The sequence below is a fragment of the Dioscorea cayenensis genome, chromosome 4 (genome assembly GCF_009730915.1).
Source record: "Dioscorea cayenensis subsp. rotundata cultivar TDr96_F1 chromosome 4, TDr96_F1_v2_PseudoChromosome.rev07_lg8_w22 25.fasta, whole genome shotgun sequence".
Classification (NCBI taxonomy): Eukaryota; Viridiplantae; Streptophyta; class Magnoliopsida; order Dioscoreales; family Dioscoreaceae; genus Dioscorea; species Dioscorea cayenensis.
Genome location: NC_052474.1, coordinates 9,052,197 through 9,067,133, shown reverse-complemented (window position 1 = coordinate 9,067,133; position 14,937 = coordinate 9,052,197). Strand labels below are relative to the sequence as shown.

The 14,937-nt window shown below is 38.1% G+C and overlaps 4 protein-coding genes and 1 long non-coding RNA gene across 5 annotated transcripts; 2 read left to right on the top strand and 3 right to left on the bottom strand.

Annotated features, from left to right (window-relative positions):
• Positions 1-311: 311 nt before the first annotated feature.
• On the bottom strand, positions 312-4,848 carry LOC120259140 (T-complex protein 1 subunit epsilon-like). Its single transcript, XM_039266682.1, is given in 10 exon segments — positions 312-696; positions 1,015-1,128; positions 1,205-1,371; positions 1,799-1,901; positions 2,353-2,405; positions 2,515-2,647; positions 3,360-3,611; positions 3,613-3,709; positions 4,116-4,434; positions 4,527-4,848. Coding segments are annotated over 10 exon segments (1,608 nt in total). The 5' UTR covers positions 4,726-4,848; the 3' UTR covers positions 312-525.
• A 514-nt stretch (positions 4,849-5,362) lies between these two features.
• Positions 5,363-10,444, top strand: LOC120258670. The gene is made up of 6 exons (XM_039266119.1): positions 5,363-5,526; positions 6,239-6,366; positions 7,322-7,479; positions 8,299-8,376; positions 8,949-9,093; positions 10,022-10,444. Exons 1-6 carry the CDS (start codon positions 5,427-5,429, stop codon positions 10,442-10,444), a joined length of 1,032 nt encoding a protein of 343 aa, XP_039122053.1. The 5' UTR covers positions 5,363-5,426.
• A 1,457-nt stretch (positions 10,445-11,901) lies between these two features.
• LOC120258100 lies at positions 11,902-12,604 on the top strand. The gene is made up of 3 exons (XR_005535951.1): positions 11,902-12,048; positions 12,146-12,233; positions 12,328-12,604. It is a non-coding gene; the product is annotated as an uncharacterized LOC120258100 (long non-coding RNA).
• Positions 12,605-12,857: 253 nt separating this feature from the next.
• LOC120258669 (pentatricopeptide repeat-containing protein At4g20090-like) lies at positions 12,858-14,130 on the bottom strand. Its single transcript, XM_039266118.1, has 2 exons — positions 13,541-14,130; positions 12,858-13,488 (listed from the first exon to the last, which is right to left on the bottom strand). The coding sequence occupies exons 1-2, from the start codon at positions 14,128-14,130 to the stop codon at positions 12,900-12,902; spliced, it is 1,179 nt and encodes a 392-aa protein (XP_039122052.1). The 3' UTR covers positions 12,858-12,899.
• A 34-nt stretch (positions 14,131-14,164) lies between these two features.
• On the bottom strand, positions 14,165-14,824 carry LOC120258668 (proline-rich protein 36-like). The gene has a single exon (XM_039266117.1). It carries the CDS (start codon positions 14,822-14,824, stop codon positions 14,165-14,167), a length of 660 nt encoding a protein of 219 aa, XP_039122051.1.
• Positions 14,825-14,937: the final 113 nt, after the last annotated feature.

The following is a 14,937-nucleotide window of genomic DNA, read 5'->3' as shown; positions in this document are numbered from 1 at the left end:
AAATCATATCTTGTAATGTTATGTTTATATAATTTAATCAATATAGGGTAAAAATTAAAAAATAGTGACCATAAATTTTCTGAGCTCCCCTATAAGGGATTTTTTTATGACTATATTGATGAAAATAACATCACATTGTTTTTCTTTTCTTTGGTGTTGGCTATGAGTTAAAAGTAAACACATTGCTTTTGCATAGTTTGATGCGGTTTCTGCACCCTTTCAGATATCCACCTGAATTTACGATTTCTTATGTAAACTGGCGGCAATTATCACCTTTTCACTAACGCATTTGCCTTAATGGGAAAAAGCCATTCAAAATCCACCTGCAGAACCATGATTAGGAGAATAAAATAGTTTAAAATGCAAATAAAGTTAGTCTGACAGCAAACAGCACACCTAATACCCAAAGAAAAAAAGGCAGGTAAAACCCCAACCAATGAACAGCAAATACAGAATGGCCGCTCTTCTGATCAACAGCATTACACACTAGAACTAGGACACCCATGTGGAAGTCAAAAGACCTTATCAGTACTCTGATGGGGCAATCACATCATCAATCTTCAAAATCATTTTGACAACCTGTGTTGCCAGCAGAATTTGCTGCTGCTTTCCAATCAATGTCTCAAACACATTCTGCTCTTGCATGTCAGTTGTTCCGACATCATTGCAATCAATGCCACAGTATGGATTGTTCTCCTGCAAGTCCATAAATCAAATTATAGATAAGCATATTGACAACACTGAAATCAGTGCAAACAATGTAACCACGCATGAAGATGAAGATGTAGACACAAAAGTGTCGTTTTACATGATGATGTCATCTAATAATCATATGTCATCCAGGTCTTAACTGATATTCAACAAGATGACAATCTTGAAGTTAATGTTCAGCACATGTTGTATACAATGTCAAGTTTGTAGGTTACAGTGGAAAGCAATGAGCATCTCAACGAGCACTAGTCCATATAGAATAAAAACACATTTTATAAAGAAAAAATTGTATTTATATGGTACCTTAACTTGCTGAGACTTTACGGCTGTCAATGTGTCAATAGGCTGAAGGCCACTATTCTCAGCCAGAGCCAATGGAATTGAATCTAGTGCATCAGCAAAGGACCTAATCGCATACTGAAAAAAGAACAATAAATAAACCATGAGCTGCCAATGTTTAATGAATAGTCTGAAATATACAAAACCCACTGACCTGCTCAACACCAGGATATCTATCAGCTGCAGCTTCAACGGCAATTGAACAAGATATCTCAGCAGATCCACCACCATAAACAATCGAATTGTTACGGATTAAATTTCTTGCCACACATAGAGCATCATGGAGGCTACGCTTGGTTTCCTCGATCATCATTTTGTTTCCTGCCAATGCACTCGTCAGATGATACTTTCATAATGCAAACAAGATAAAAGAAGAAGAAGAATACTTTCTACTTGATATAGGTGAGAACATATTTTCCACATACAATTGATTATCTTCTACAACCAAAATGTTTGTAAGGAGAAATCAAGAGCGACACTTATGCTGCCTATGTTGGTGTACTGGCAGCCTCATATGACAATGCATCAAAACTACATTGCAGTTCAATTATCGTAGGTGAAGAAAGGATATGAAGATTTAATACATTATAGCATTATAAACTAAAGAAAAAATTCATTAAAGATCAAAGTCCTATGAATTATCATTACAAGGAAGCAACTATGAAAAATAAGCTAGCAAGGAATATAAACTCTCTCATAACCACATTTCAAAAAAATTAGGATGGAGATAGGAGCAATAGTCACATACCACCACGAATGAATATTGTAACAGCCTTTGAGTTTGCACATTGCTCAATGTATAGCATTCTATCTTTTGTAGTTCCAAAAGATTTTTCTCTGACCAGACCAGCCTAATTGTACAAATAAGTAAATAAATAAATAAATAAAAATCAGATCATAACAAACAAAAATACAAACTAAGCAGAAGAAATTCATATAGCTGCAATCAGTTTCACCAAACAATTTTCAACAAAGCCAAGCTTTTTAGGAAAAATCTTGTTCTAATAACCAGAAAGATCAAGAAAAATTAAAAAAACTTGTAGGAGCCATATCTACATTCAAGACAATCTACATTGCAAGCATTCTTGACTACAATGTTACCGACTCATGTTGCTTTCATTGACAAAAAAATGCCAGACCGACTAGTACACCTCTTGTTAATTAATTGATATGTGGTTAGACCCCGCTTAAGTTTACTGACATATGGTGGCAAAAGAAACTAACACAAGTGCCCGAAATAGCGGAAATAAAAATGGATCAACCAAAACTAATTGCATGCAAATGACTTGCAAAGAAGCATACCCTCCCCAGCTTTTCAGGGGTTAGTTCTTGGAACCTTGGAACAATCCTTCCACCTGCAGATGCATTTAACCCATAAATGAGAGAAGAAACCCAAAAGTGTAGCTCCGGAAAACATATAACTATTTAAAGCAGGAGAGATTAAAAATGACAAAGAAAAAATACCTGTTGCTATTGCAATCAATTCCAGTTCCACACCACCAACCCATCTAACAGCAGGTAGATTCCGATGCATCAGCAAATGATTAGCTTCATCGTCAAATCCCCATTGGCAGATAACTAGGGTCGCACCAACATCCTAGAAGGTTTGAAATAGAAAGGCAAAAAGAACAATAAAATAAGCCTAACCTACTGAGTGAAATAAAAGGGGCATTATACATAGTATCCAAACAAAGCAGTTGTATAACTAGTCAATTCTGTTTCAACTGTTATATGAAGATGAAAGAGATATGATGGCATTATAACATCCTTCTCCACTAAAAATGTTTCTGATTCCAATGAAAAATCAATCACAAACTGGACAAAAAAATTTCAATAGCTAAAACCTAAGCAATTGGTTTTTAGGTATATATTCAAGGTTTACAAATGAAAACACTTGAAGAGAAACTATATTACAAGAAAGATGTAACCTGAATCAGTGAAACATTTATGGATAATATAGGATTCCAACTTCAGAGCTTTTTTTACAAAAAGATTTAAGGTAACACCTTACATTGGCTTGATGTTCCCATTCCTATCACCTATTTTTCACTAGTCAACATCATAAGAAGACAATGCATTATAATTATAACTTCAAAAAGGTGATGTTATCTGATTAGATTTCCTTACTTCCATTTTGTCTTTTATCTTGCCTAAGAAAATCCTTCGCTTTAGCAAGCAAGAGTTATATATCCAGTGAGAAAGTAGAGACACCACATGCATTAATAAAATGAAAATCCAACTGGATTTCAAGTTCAGAACCAAAACAAAAAAGTAAAATAGGAATGGGCATGTATAAAATAGCTAATCACCTTGCACTTCTGGACCATGTCATCAAAGTACTTTTGTTCCTGTTCACGTAATGTCTGGAACTTCTCCACAGTATCAATGTCAACCTTATGTTTTGTCTTTGGTTTGGGTGGCTCAAATGGGCAAGTCAAGATAGCTATTTTAGCATCTTCAATTCTTTTTGGCATTTGTGGATGGCTCATATCCTTGTCGACAACAATTCCATAGATAAGTTCTGTGTCTTCCAATTTTCCTCCCACCTTCCCTTCTACCTTTTATCAAGTCCAAATTCACATCCTTCCTCTCTAAATCCGCAACAGCTAGAACAGCTTTAACAGCAATCTCAGCCAAAGCGCGCTTGCAACGGTTAACTCTGCATCACAGCCTTGATCAGTTACTCCCTGGAGTAGCAAACTAGATGACAATAAAGTCACTAAGAACTGGCCAAAAATAAGACTATGCCATTCTAAAAACTTAAGTAAAAAAATACGCTGCGGATTACAAGCTCTAATCTTATCCACATGTAAATCCAATAATTTGTAAATTAGGGATGGTGAAAAATCGAACCTGCCAAAACAATAATAATAATAATAATAACACAATAACTAGGCAAGTGGTGTTATATGGATTTCAAAACCAACAGAAAAAGAACCAAATCTTCATCTTTCCCGCTCACTGCTCAACTTTCATGCATTAGATAATTACAGCATAAGCAAAGTTGAAAAAGCCAACATTTAGAAGCAAGAAGCATATGAAAAAAATGTAGATCTTGATCTCACATCTTTGAAGACAGTGTAGTCATGCAAGTCTGCACTAGAGGCTCAATATTCGCCTCACTGAAATCAAACTTGTGCGCGATCCGCTCCAAATGATCTACAGCGATCCTGGACGCCACCTCATACCCTTCAGCAACCCTAATTGGATGAATCCCACGCTCCAGCAACTTCTCAGCCTGCTCCAGCAATGCGCCAGCCATCACAACGACGCCAGTGGTGCCATCACCAATCTCATAGTCTTGGCTTCGGGACAACTCCACCATCAGCTTCGCGATCTGGTTGTCCACGTCCATTTGTTCCAGTATCGTCGCTCCATCATTCGCTACAGTTGTTTAAAAAATCTCGAATCAGCAAATGGATCCAAACCCTAGTAGAAGAGTACCACAATGAATGAGACAAGAAAATAAGCATTACTGATGACAACATCGCCATCGGGGCTCTGAAGCATCTTGTCCATGCCCTTAGGGCCTAGAGAAGTGCGTAGGATCCGAGCGACGGCGCGTCCGGCGGAGATGTTAGCCTTCTGCGCATCGAGGCCACGGAGGCGGGACTTCTGCTCCTGCTCCTTGAGGATGATGAAGGGCCTGCCATACTCATCGAAGGCCAACGCCATGGCTGCTGCTTCTCCTCCGCTTCCCCAGAGAATGGAGAGAGTGAAAGAGATCTACAGAGATGCGGCGGCGGCGGAGAAGGGGAAGTGAAGGGCTCTCTTTCGAGAACGATCGAGGTTTGAAAGCAAGCAGTGGAGATGATCACCTGCTGTGATGTTACATCTGCCGTTCATTTTGCCTCGAGATCTAGTTTATTTCATCAAACTAGTTGTGGATCCCGATACAGTTCGCACGGCTGATTGCGTTTCTATTTTTTTAATAGTTAATTTGGTGTAAATACTCCTTCGTTTTTTTTTATTTTAACTAAATCAGATGGATTTAAAAAATTTATTTTTTTATTTATCAAATATATATATAACATTATCTTAATTTAAAATGTATTTAAAAAAATATATTTAAGTATAATATATTAAAAAAATCTTAGATCTACATTAAATAAATTTTAAAAAATAATATCTAATATTTCAAAAAAATAAAAATAAAAATAAAATGGACAAATACTCTGCAAATAATGGAGTGGTAAATACTAGTAAATACTAAAATGTAAAATAAAATAAATTTATTTTTTTAAAATTAATTAATAATTAAAATGGTATATATGCAAACAATATTTAATTTTGATATTTCGGTGTTGGCTTCTCCTCAATCTCTCTTCTTCGTTTCCACTTCGGCTTCCCTCTTTCCCTAATGCCCCTTTCGCCAGATGGAAAAGGCCGAAACGCCCGTCGTCGAAGCAGTGTCAGCGTTGAAGAATCTTCAGCTCGATTCACGGCCTAAATTCGTCACGCCCGCCAATTCTTACAGTTTGTTCCTCATCAATTGTTTGGATTGGTTGTGATTCCGTTTCAGCATGTAATTTATGGTTTTTTTAATCGGAATGTTTTTTTTAATTGATGTTTTTCGGCTAGATTATTGCAAGGTTTCATCTTGGCTGCTCAATGATCATTGAATTTGCTGTTGTTGAATTATAGAACTCTTTGCTGAATAAGATTTTTCTTTTCTTTATATATGCTGATTTGTTTGTATGTTCAGATCTGTCATGCTTGTAAGAAAGTAAAACTATGAATAATTGGAGAGGTTCAAAAGGCGATCATGCTACTTTTTAATTGTTTGTAATTGTTCATGCATGCATTTCAGCTGCAGTTGGTTTTAGGGCTAAATTTAAATGAGCGGTGCACTATGGGCAACCATGAAGTGCATGGTATTAACTGATAAACCACGTAATGATTCTGTGATGTAAAGGCAATTGCCCCCTACTGGATTTCTTTTGCTCATATCTTTGCCAGCAGCAAAGTTAGGATTTTTCCCATGTGTTCACCCATGAACTTCTCAGAATGCATATAGAAGCTCATGCATTTGTAATGCCTTGTACACCTCTGGATAGTTAGTGCACATTGCTATAGCTGTAAATATGGCATTGGGTGGTAAGACTATGCTTAATTGAGTGGCTCTGTTTTATTTTTGTTGTTCTTTTTCTTTTCAGTGTTTGAACTTCCTAAGCTTGTCATATTTCAGCTCTACCTGCCAAAAAAGCCAGGCCTCGGAGATTACTCAGCTTATGCCTTGGAATCATTGGCCAACATTTAGAGGATATTATCGGGGATTTAACAGAGATTGCTGCAGGATTCCCACCTGAGATCAAGGTATAATGTTGGTTATGAATTTAAATTCTATCATTTGACGTTTTAACTCTTTGTTTTCTATGAATGGTTCTACAACCAACATCCAATTTGAACCCAATTTTACATTTTTGTGGATAGTAGTTCTGCCCATAAGTTATGAGCAAATAAAAACTAAGAACACATATTTATATATATGCTTCTTCCTTCCATGTTGTTTTCCTTCATACATAACCTTGAAGCCTCATCTGAATATGTGTCCTGTGTTTATTATTCATAATGATAATAATTCTTTGAAAAAGGCGCGTTCATTTCATTGCTGGTTACTGGAGAGGCTGGGGAAGATGTGGGATGTAAAAGAGATCTTTTTTAATAGGGATCAATATTGTAGGACGATATGTTTGGTTGACCCTAAATCATGGAAGGAAGTGTACCTAATACAAGCATGTTAATCTCATCTTAAGCTATAGTTTTCAGATGGTAGACTCTGCATTGTACTGCTTTCTTGTTCAAAACAACTAAACTTGTCTAAGTTGTACTGAAGCCAGTCCTAGCGGAATCTGTCAAACTTATTCCTTGAGAAGTTGGTTCTTGTTGCATTCTCTTTAGAATCTGTGGTTATCTGGGTGTCATTAGCATCCACTTTGTTTGTCGCATAAGATTGTCGCTCTATCTCCTAATTGTAGATAGTCTTATTGAATCCAGCACTCCTGTCACTCCCTTCTGCACATTTTGTTACTCTTTTGATGAGATCAGTACTCATGTGTAATTCACATCTTATTTGTGGCCCTTTTAGAGTCCCTCATCTTCCTCTGTACAACACACACCAACTTCTTACAGTCAACCACTACACTTCCTTTATGGTACAAAAGGTATTATAGATGTTGCAGTCTCTGCAGTGTGTTTCGCATTTCTGTTTAACTTGCACAACTCTTGACAACTAAACTTTTTCAATTGCTTTGCAGTTAGCACTTTGTAGCTATTGCAAAGGCGAAGAAGATTGTTGAATGATGATGTCCTTATAGCTCTAGCTGACATTTCATGGGATCTTCTGGATGTCTCTGGGTCAGATGTCACTGATTTTGGCCTGGCCAAAGTAGCAGAGGAGTGTCCTTATCTGAAGTCTGTTGATATAAGGTATGCATAGGGCTTAAAATTTTCTCAAGTTTAGCATGAGTTTGTCAATTTCTTTTGTGATTTTGCGATTCTAATAAATTGATTTTTTACTTGATGAGATAGTTGCATCGTCTTTTATTCTTGATGGCAAACACTATACTTTTATAGGAATGCCGCAGCTTGGCTTAACCCTGAGCAGATAATTCAATGACATTAATAAATCACAGCCCTTTGTATCTCATTTGCCTTTTTGGCCATATCAACCTGAATTCGGGATTGATGCACGTGGTGTAACCATATTATATGTATCAAATAGCTTTAGGAAGTGGACTTCTTAAATAAATAATGGTCTTTATTATTTTCTAAGGCATTCACAACATCACAGTTCAACGTGATTTGGATGGTTATATTTCATTTGGCAAGTTATTTTGATAAAACTTTGTGTGCAAATAGCATCCCAATATAATGCTTACTACTATTATGGTTCCACCAATCTAGACCCTACCATGTTTACGAGCATTCACCAAAGAAGGTCATCCTAAATGTGGAAGAAAAGTAAAGGACTTGATGTTGAATCTTGTTGTGATCCTATCTTAATTTCTAACTCATTTTCGTCTCTTCACATGCAATATTAGCAGTTGATCTTTTATGTAGACTTAATTGTCCTAAAGTACTTAGTTGTCCCTCCTTTCATCTAAAGCGCACTGCTAACATAAACATGATATTGAATTCTTTTGCTAAATGGAAGGTCATTAACACGTTGAGTGCTATATCTGATTCTCTGTGTAATTTTCATTGTGCCATCTAAATTGTGTGGTCAATTTGTTCTCCTTTCTGCAGCCGCTGTGAGTGTATTACTACTGCAGGTGTGTCTGCCCTCACATGTCAATGCCGTTCTTTGGAGATTTTGAGATGCGGGTATGCTCCTTTGATATCTGCAGTTGCTTTATCTTATTATACTTGTCATTTGTATTAATTGTTAGTTTAGAAATTTAGTTATTTGAATTTCGGAGAGAATATGATGGCGATGTTATCTTCTTAACCTTCTTGATTACTAACTTGAGGAAGGCCATGATAAATTCAGACTTGCCAAGTTCAAAGCCAAGGGCACCTTATTTCAGAATTAGGAGAACCTTTTGTCTATCTTTATTAGTTCTAAGGCAGCATGTACATGATTGTAATGCCAGCCTGGTCTTGACAAAAGACATCAAGTGATTACCATGTTTTTGCTATTGTGGATAAGCAGATCCACTTATATCCATGTGTTTATGTGTGTATAGTAGCCTGATTGACATAGGCACAGTCAGTTGCATAGATCAATATCCAAAATAGTTCTGGCTTGCATTAAATGGTGTTTCTCAAGTTCTTTATTTTCAATTCCTACTTTCCATCATAATTTATTTCTTTCAGCGAAAGGAATGCCTTTTGTTTTAACTAGGTGTCAAATTTAATAACAGGATATGAACTGAGGTTAAATGCAATGATTGCAGAGGATGCCCGAGAAGTGACTCTACTGCAAGAAGAAGCATAAGCATCTTGAAACCCAAATTAAATGATGTGGAAGAAGAATGTTGGGAAGAACTGGATAGCATAGACATAGGAAATGGTGCACAGTCACTCCGTTGGCTTGTTTGGGTACGAAATGTCTTTTCTTATTACTTGAACTCTTGAACCCTTGAACTTCAAAACTTTTTTCTTTTGGATGCATAGACTTCCTTACGCATGACCTATCTTATTAGATATACAAAATTATTTGAAGAGGCTTCTTTAGTGCAATTTGTATCTTTAGATAAACGATCAGTTTCAGTCCTCTCAGATGGACATCAAGAAATTCCATAGAAGTAATTGTCACTTTGAGCGGTTTTGTTTTGTTATCAGTGCCATTCTAAATTAGTTTAGCTTGTTGATCATAGCAAACTGATTGGACTAATCATCCCAATTTGGCCTCTGTCAATATATATTGAATTAGACTCTGTGAAATGATCTTTTTGCCATTATATGTCATCCTTTATTCATGCCTTGCCATACTTGCAACACTTACCCCTTCAAGGCTACAACCCTTAGGAGGAGATGAGTCAAACTGTATTTCAAAACACAAAAGGAGTCTATCCCCCAGTTTTTATTCAATAATTCTACACTTGTCGAATAATCAAATTTGGATAGAGGTAGGCAACCTTTTCTTCTTCCGGGTTACATTTTGTTACCATCCAGTATAAAATCTTTGTGGTTAATAAGGATTGGATTTGGTTGAAGCAATGGTTGCGTAAATATCCAACAATGGTCTAGCATGTGATCATCATATCTGTTTTGCAGTTATATTATGCAAATATTTTGATTAATTACCTGCTTCAACTCTGAACCAAAAAAAAAAAAAAGTATCATCATGTCCATTGGTGTGCTCTTGATTCTGATATATCAGTCATGTTATCTTCTTCTTGGCTTTATATTCTTTTATTGAATGAAAGTCATAAACAAAGCAAAGATTATTGTTTGTGAAAGAGAGGTATTGTTTGTTTTCAGAGAGCATTAGCAAGATGTAATTCTTTCTTCTTACCATTTGCAGCCCAGGATTGATGAAGATTCTATTATGTGCTTGTCTACCGAATGCCCTCGCATTATAGTCAATCCACAACCATCACCAATTGGCATTCGGAGAGTACAAGTGCCCGACGAAGCATTAGCCTCAGTAACACTGGATCATTCTATCATCGAGGACATCGATCCTCAGGCATGGGCAGTGTCAGTTGCTCCAAGAAGGCCAGCCTTGGTACCATCTGATTCAAACAGCTCACCTGAACTACACATAGCAGAGAGATTCAGGCTTGCTTTCCTTGAGAGGGATGCTCGGTTGGCTCGCAAAAGAGCTAAAAGTGCAAGACAGCACAAGCGACGGGCATGGCGGGAGTGGTTGATGAGTAGTGATGATGCGAAGTCCGTCGCCTTGCTTCTCAAGCTAACAAGTTCTTGCAGAACTGAAGCAGATTAAGTAATTCCATGTGTGTCTCTTGCTTGAATCTGTTTTTGTTGTATTGTATATTAATGAGAGTGAAGGACTGCTACTTACAAAGAAATAAGCAACACTAGTTCATGTTTCTTTTCCTCTCAATGGACTCTTGGTTGTATAATGTATAATAGCATTTTCAGCCACTTCACTTTTATGAAGGTGTGCTAAATTTTCAGTGAGGAAATTTTTTTAGAATGAAGAGATTTGTTTATTTATTTATTTATTTTATTTCTTTCCTTTTTCCTTATTTTTAAATTATTTAAGCACCAACATTTTTGAAAAATTCATATATTATTTACTAGTTGCAATATTTAAATTTCATAATTATATAACACGTCAGCTTGTGCTCAACCTTAAGCCTATCTACAATAATAATAATAATCAAACAAAACAAAACAAAACCTAAATAATTATTCATAAATAAATATCTCCCGGGGTTTCTTTTACTTTTTTTAAATGAAGATTATCAAATTTCTTGTGTAAAAATAACTCAACAAGGTATTAGGGTATCTAGACTAAACCCAAGTCCACACCCTAGGCCTTTTTCATTCTAGACCCCTAAAGATAGAAACTTTGATTATTTTTAGTGCACTACGATAGTGAAAGACAGCGAAACCAAACGATAATTCCACAAGCATTACAAAAAAAAACAATAAATCATCCGTCAAGTGTTTGTTTTGTTTGGTGGGGATGAAAAATGTGGGGTTAATGAATTATTGTTTTAAACCAAACAGATCAATAATCATAATAAAATTTTGTTTTAAATAAAACAAAACAATAAATTATGCCAAAAGACGTGACAAGTGTGAAAATAAGCAAACATGTTTTAATAAAACAGTTTTTTATCCATTTTATTTAAAAATAATAATAAAAAAATTTAAAAAATTTTTTAAAAAAGGCTTTTTCTTAGTGAATTGAAAAGAATATAAGTGTCAAAATAAAAAAACACTTTTAATTGAAAAAAAATTAATGAAATGTAAACATGTCACATCATAGAGTATGTACAGTTATGAAGTTTGTAAATAATATCTCATTTTTACATGAATTAAAATTTGAACCATGTTCACTGGTGAAGAGGGCCCTCCAAATTTAATTGCACAATTAATGTTAGTGAAAAACTAAATATTTTTAAATTAAATTTTTATTCTTTTAGATAATAAATATAATTAATATTAATATTTTTATAAAAAAAAACTAATCACAAAATATATATTTAAAAAAATAATAAAAATAAATTTCTTGCTAATACCAAGTTTTTAGGGTGGTAGAGAAATATTATTACCTGTCCTTGGCCCTATTAATTATTTTCTTAATCTAGCTGTTATCAAATTAATAGTGAAGTAGTTGTCATAATATTCTATCCAACCACCTCTCAAACTCAACAAGCTCTCTCCTGCATCAACTACCAGTCTTCCTTGGCTCACCATCCATTCCTTTCTTCCTCTTCTCTTTGTATCTAACTCCAAAGGCTCTTCTTAAATGCCCCCAAATTCCACACACTCATTCCTCCACACCTACAACATTATCTCAATTTAAGATGTCTGATTCCCATCACTCATCTGATAATACATCTGAGGATACATCAAGTATGTGTTTCCTTCCTTTGCACTGTCTGCTTCTCTTTCATTCACTTTTTGTCTTTGTTTTGACACTAATTTTAATGAATGAATGGCTTTGTAACAGAGAAGCAGAGTCCTAAATTCCAGGATGATGAGTTCTCAGAGGAAGAAGAGTCTCTCATCATAAGAATGTATAATTTACTTGGTGACAGGTTTGAATGATATATTACTCAGAGTCCTTGATGTCTAATTTTTTTTTATTTCTTGATTTGTTTTTGGTTTCTTGTTTTCACTTTGCTTTTTCAGGTGGTCTCTGATTGCTGGCAGAATCCCAGGAAGAACTGCTGAAGAGATTGAGAGATATTGGAAGTCCAGGTGTTCAACAAATTAGTGACATATTTGAGAGTGGGATTCAATTCATTCAAATTTTGTATACACTCTCTTGCTTGCTCTTGTTTCTGCTTTCAATAAATATGTATACTTAATTATTATTGTACTTTTTTTTTTTATAAATTCTCTTTATTAGTATAAATATATATATATGTAGGGGGTAAATACCAACTGCATATTACTATTTTTTACAGATGGTTAATGATGACTATGAGATTATTGTCGAACGGCTATTACTTGTGTATAGTTTAACTATGCAGATTACTTATTTGTTGTATAGATAATATTTAAAAATATACTTGAAATAAAAATAACTGTTAGATGTAAATCTAACAGCACTGGAAAATGCCCTTGAATTTGGTTTGCCCTATTATATATATATATTATTGGAATGAATGATATGAGTAATTCACATGCTTGTTATAAGTAATGCCTCAAAAAAGATATTAATCAATGTACAAGCATACATAAATAGTAAAAAGAATTAATCAAGTTCCCACAATATCAATCCAACACTTATCAATCAGTCTCCTCACTCTCCTCCCATTGCAAACTCCTCCCAAGACCATAGCCCAAGTCCCCGGCTCCGGCGCGACATTCTTCGCTAACATAACTCCGACGATGCCGGCCGCCCCCTCGACCCTTTCCCGCTTACTCAACCTCACCACCAACCCTTCCATGAACTCCCTCACCTTCTTATCATCCCCTCCAAACTCCCTCAAAAATGTATTGCAAGTCACTTCATCTGGATCACACCCTTTGTTCAACATGCTTCTCAGTAGATCCATCGCTTGTGTTAATTTACCGTCTTTCAGTAACCCGTCAAATAGTATGTTGTAAATGACCGCGTCCGGTTCCGGTTCCTCGCGGGCCAACATATCATTAAACAGTCTCACACCATCATCCAATCGCCCGCCCAAGCAAAGCCCTCTGATCATCGCACCGTAAGCCACCACGTCAGCGGAACACCCTTTAGCTAACATGTTCCTCCAGGCCATCATACCCTCATCCAGTCTCCCGCCCTCACAGAGACCGTGGATCAGTGTGCAGTAACTAACAGCGTTAGGGCTCGCAACCCTGGCGAATCATGTCTTTCCACGTGGCGAGCGCTCGTTGGATGTTCCCTGACTCGAAGTGGCCCCGCATGAGGGAAGTATAGGTGAAGACGCTTGGGGTGCAGTCCTCCGCGGTCATCTTAGAGAGAAGATGCTCCGCCTCGTCGGCTTTGCCATGCCGGCAGAGGCCGTCGATGAAAGCGGAGAAGACGACGGTGTTGGGCTTGACGCCGCGCTCGACCATGGCCGTCCAAGTTTCGATGGCAGCATCTGGATCTCCGCAGCGGAAAAAGCCGGTGATGAGCGCGGAGTAAATGAAGGCATTTGGTCGAACACCTCGCGCGTCCATGTCGATGACGATGCTGCGAGCGTCAGAGGGGCGGCGGAGCTTGACGAGGCCGTCGATGATGGCGCCGTAGGTAATCTCGTTGGGTTGGCAGGCGTCGCGGTGCATGCGGTGGAGGAGGGAGAGAGCGGCGTCGAGGTTGCCGTGGAGGCAGAGGGAGTGAATGAGGGTGTTGTAGGTGGCGGTGGTGGGAGGGCAGCCTTTGAGGAGCATGTAGCGGGTGAGTTTAGAGGCGCGGGAAAGGTCGCCGGAGCGGCAGAGGGAGCGGAGAAGGGAGTTGAAGGTGATTGAAGTGGGGGGGACGCCGTCGAGCTGCATCTCGTCGAGGAGGGAGAAGGCTTCATTGAGGCGGTCAAAGCGGGAGAGGGCGTCGATGAGGGTGGAATACGAGTAGGCGTCGCGGGAGGGGAGGGAGCGAAAGAGGTGGATGGCGCGGTCGAGGGAGGAAGGGGAATGGGAGAGGGCTTTGAGGAGGAGGTTGGAGGTGAGGAGATTGGGGGAGATAGAGGGGTAGGGAGCGGAGGGCGCGAGAGTAGAAGGGAGGGCGAGAGGGAGGGAGGAAGGGGAGGAGAGGAGGGCGGAGAGGGTGGAGTTGAGGGAGCGAACGGTGGGGGACAGTTGAAGGAGGGATGCATTTCATCGAACAGGTGGAGGGCGTCGAGAGGGTAGGTTGAAACGAGAGAAGATGCGGAAAAAGAGGGAAGAAGAGGCGTTCAGGGAAGGGACGGTGAGGGTGGAGACGCATGCGGGAGAGGAGACGGTGGACGGAGGTGGGGTCGGAGGCGGAGAGAGCGAGGGAGAGGTAGGTGGCATCACCCTGAGTGTAAGAGCCGGAGCGGTGGTAAGGGGAAGGGAAGAGGTCGGGGGCAAGAGGAGGATCAGGATCAGGATCAGGATCAGGGTCGTCGGGGTAGACATTGGAGTTGGAGGTGAACGAGTGTAATGATGATGATGTGGTTTGGGAGAGACGAGGAAGTGGACGGAGAAAGATGATGATGGGACGGAGGAGCATGATGGTGTTAGTGTTAGTGATAATGTTAGTTGGGTTGGAGAAGGGAAGAGCATTCTGGTTGTTAGGAAGTTTAGGGAAGAAGAGAGGGCAGCAGCAACAGCATTCTGGTTGAT

Bases quoted from the DNA above. Each gene is read 5' to 3' on its own strand.
- LOC120258670 (XM_039266119.1), top strand. From the start codon at position 5,427: ATGGAAAAGGCCGAAACGCCCGTCGTCGAAGCAGTGTCAGCGTTGAAG. The intron at 5,527-6,238 runs GTTTGTTCCTCA...GTCATATTTCAG, and splicing joins CACGCCCGCCAATTCTTACA to CTCTACCTGCCAAAAAAGCC. The intron at 8,377-8,948 runs GTATGCTCCTTT...CAATGATTGCAG, and splicing joins TTGGAGATTTTGAGATGCGG to AGGATGCCCGAGAAGTGACT.
- LOC120258669 (XM_039266118.1), bottom strand. From the start codon at position 14,130: ATGCAGCTCGACGGCGTCCCCCCCACTTCAATCACCTTCAACTCCCTT. The intron at 13,489-13,540 runs GTCAGGGAACAT...ATGATTCGCCAG, and splicing joins CTCATGCGGGGCCACTTCGA to GGTTGCGAGCCCTAACGCTG.
- LOC120258668 (XM_039266117.1), bottom strand. From the start codon at position 14,824: ATGCTCCTCCGTCCCATCATCATCTTTCTCCGTCCACTTCCTCGTCTC.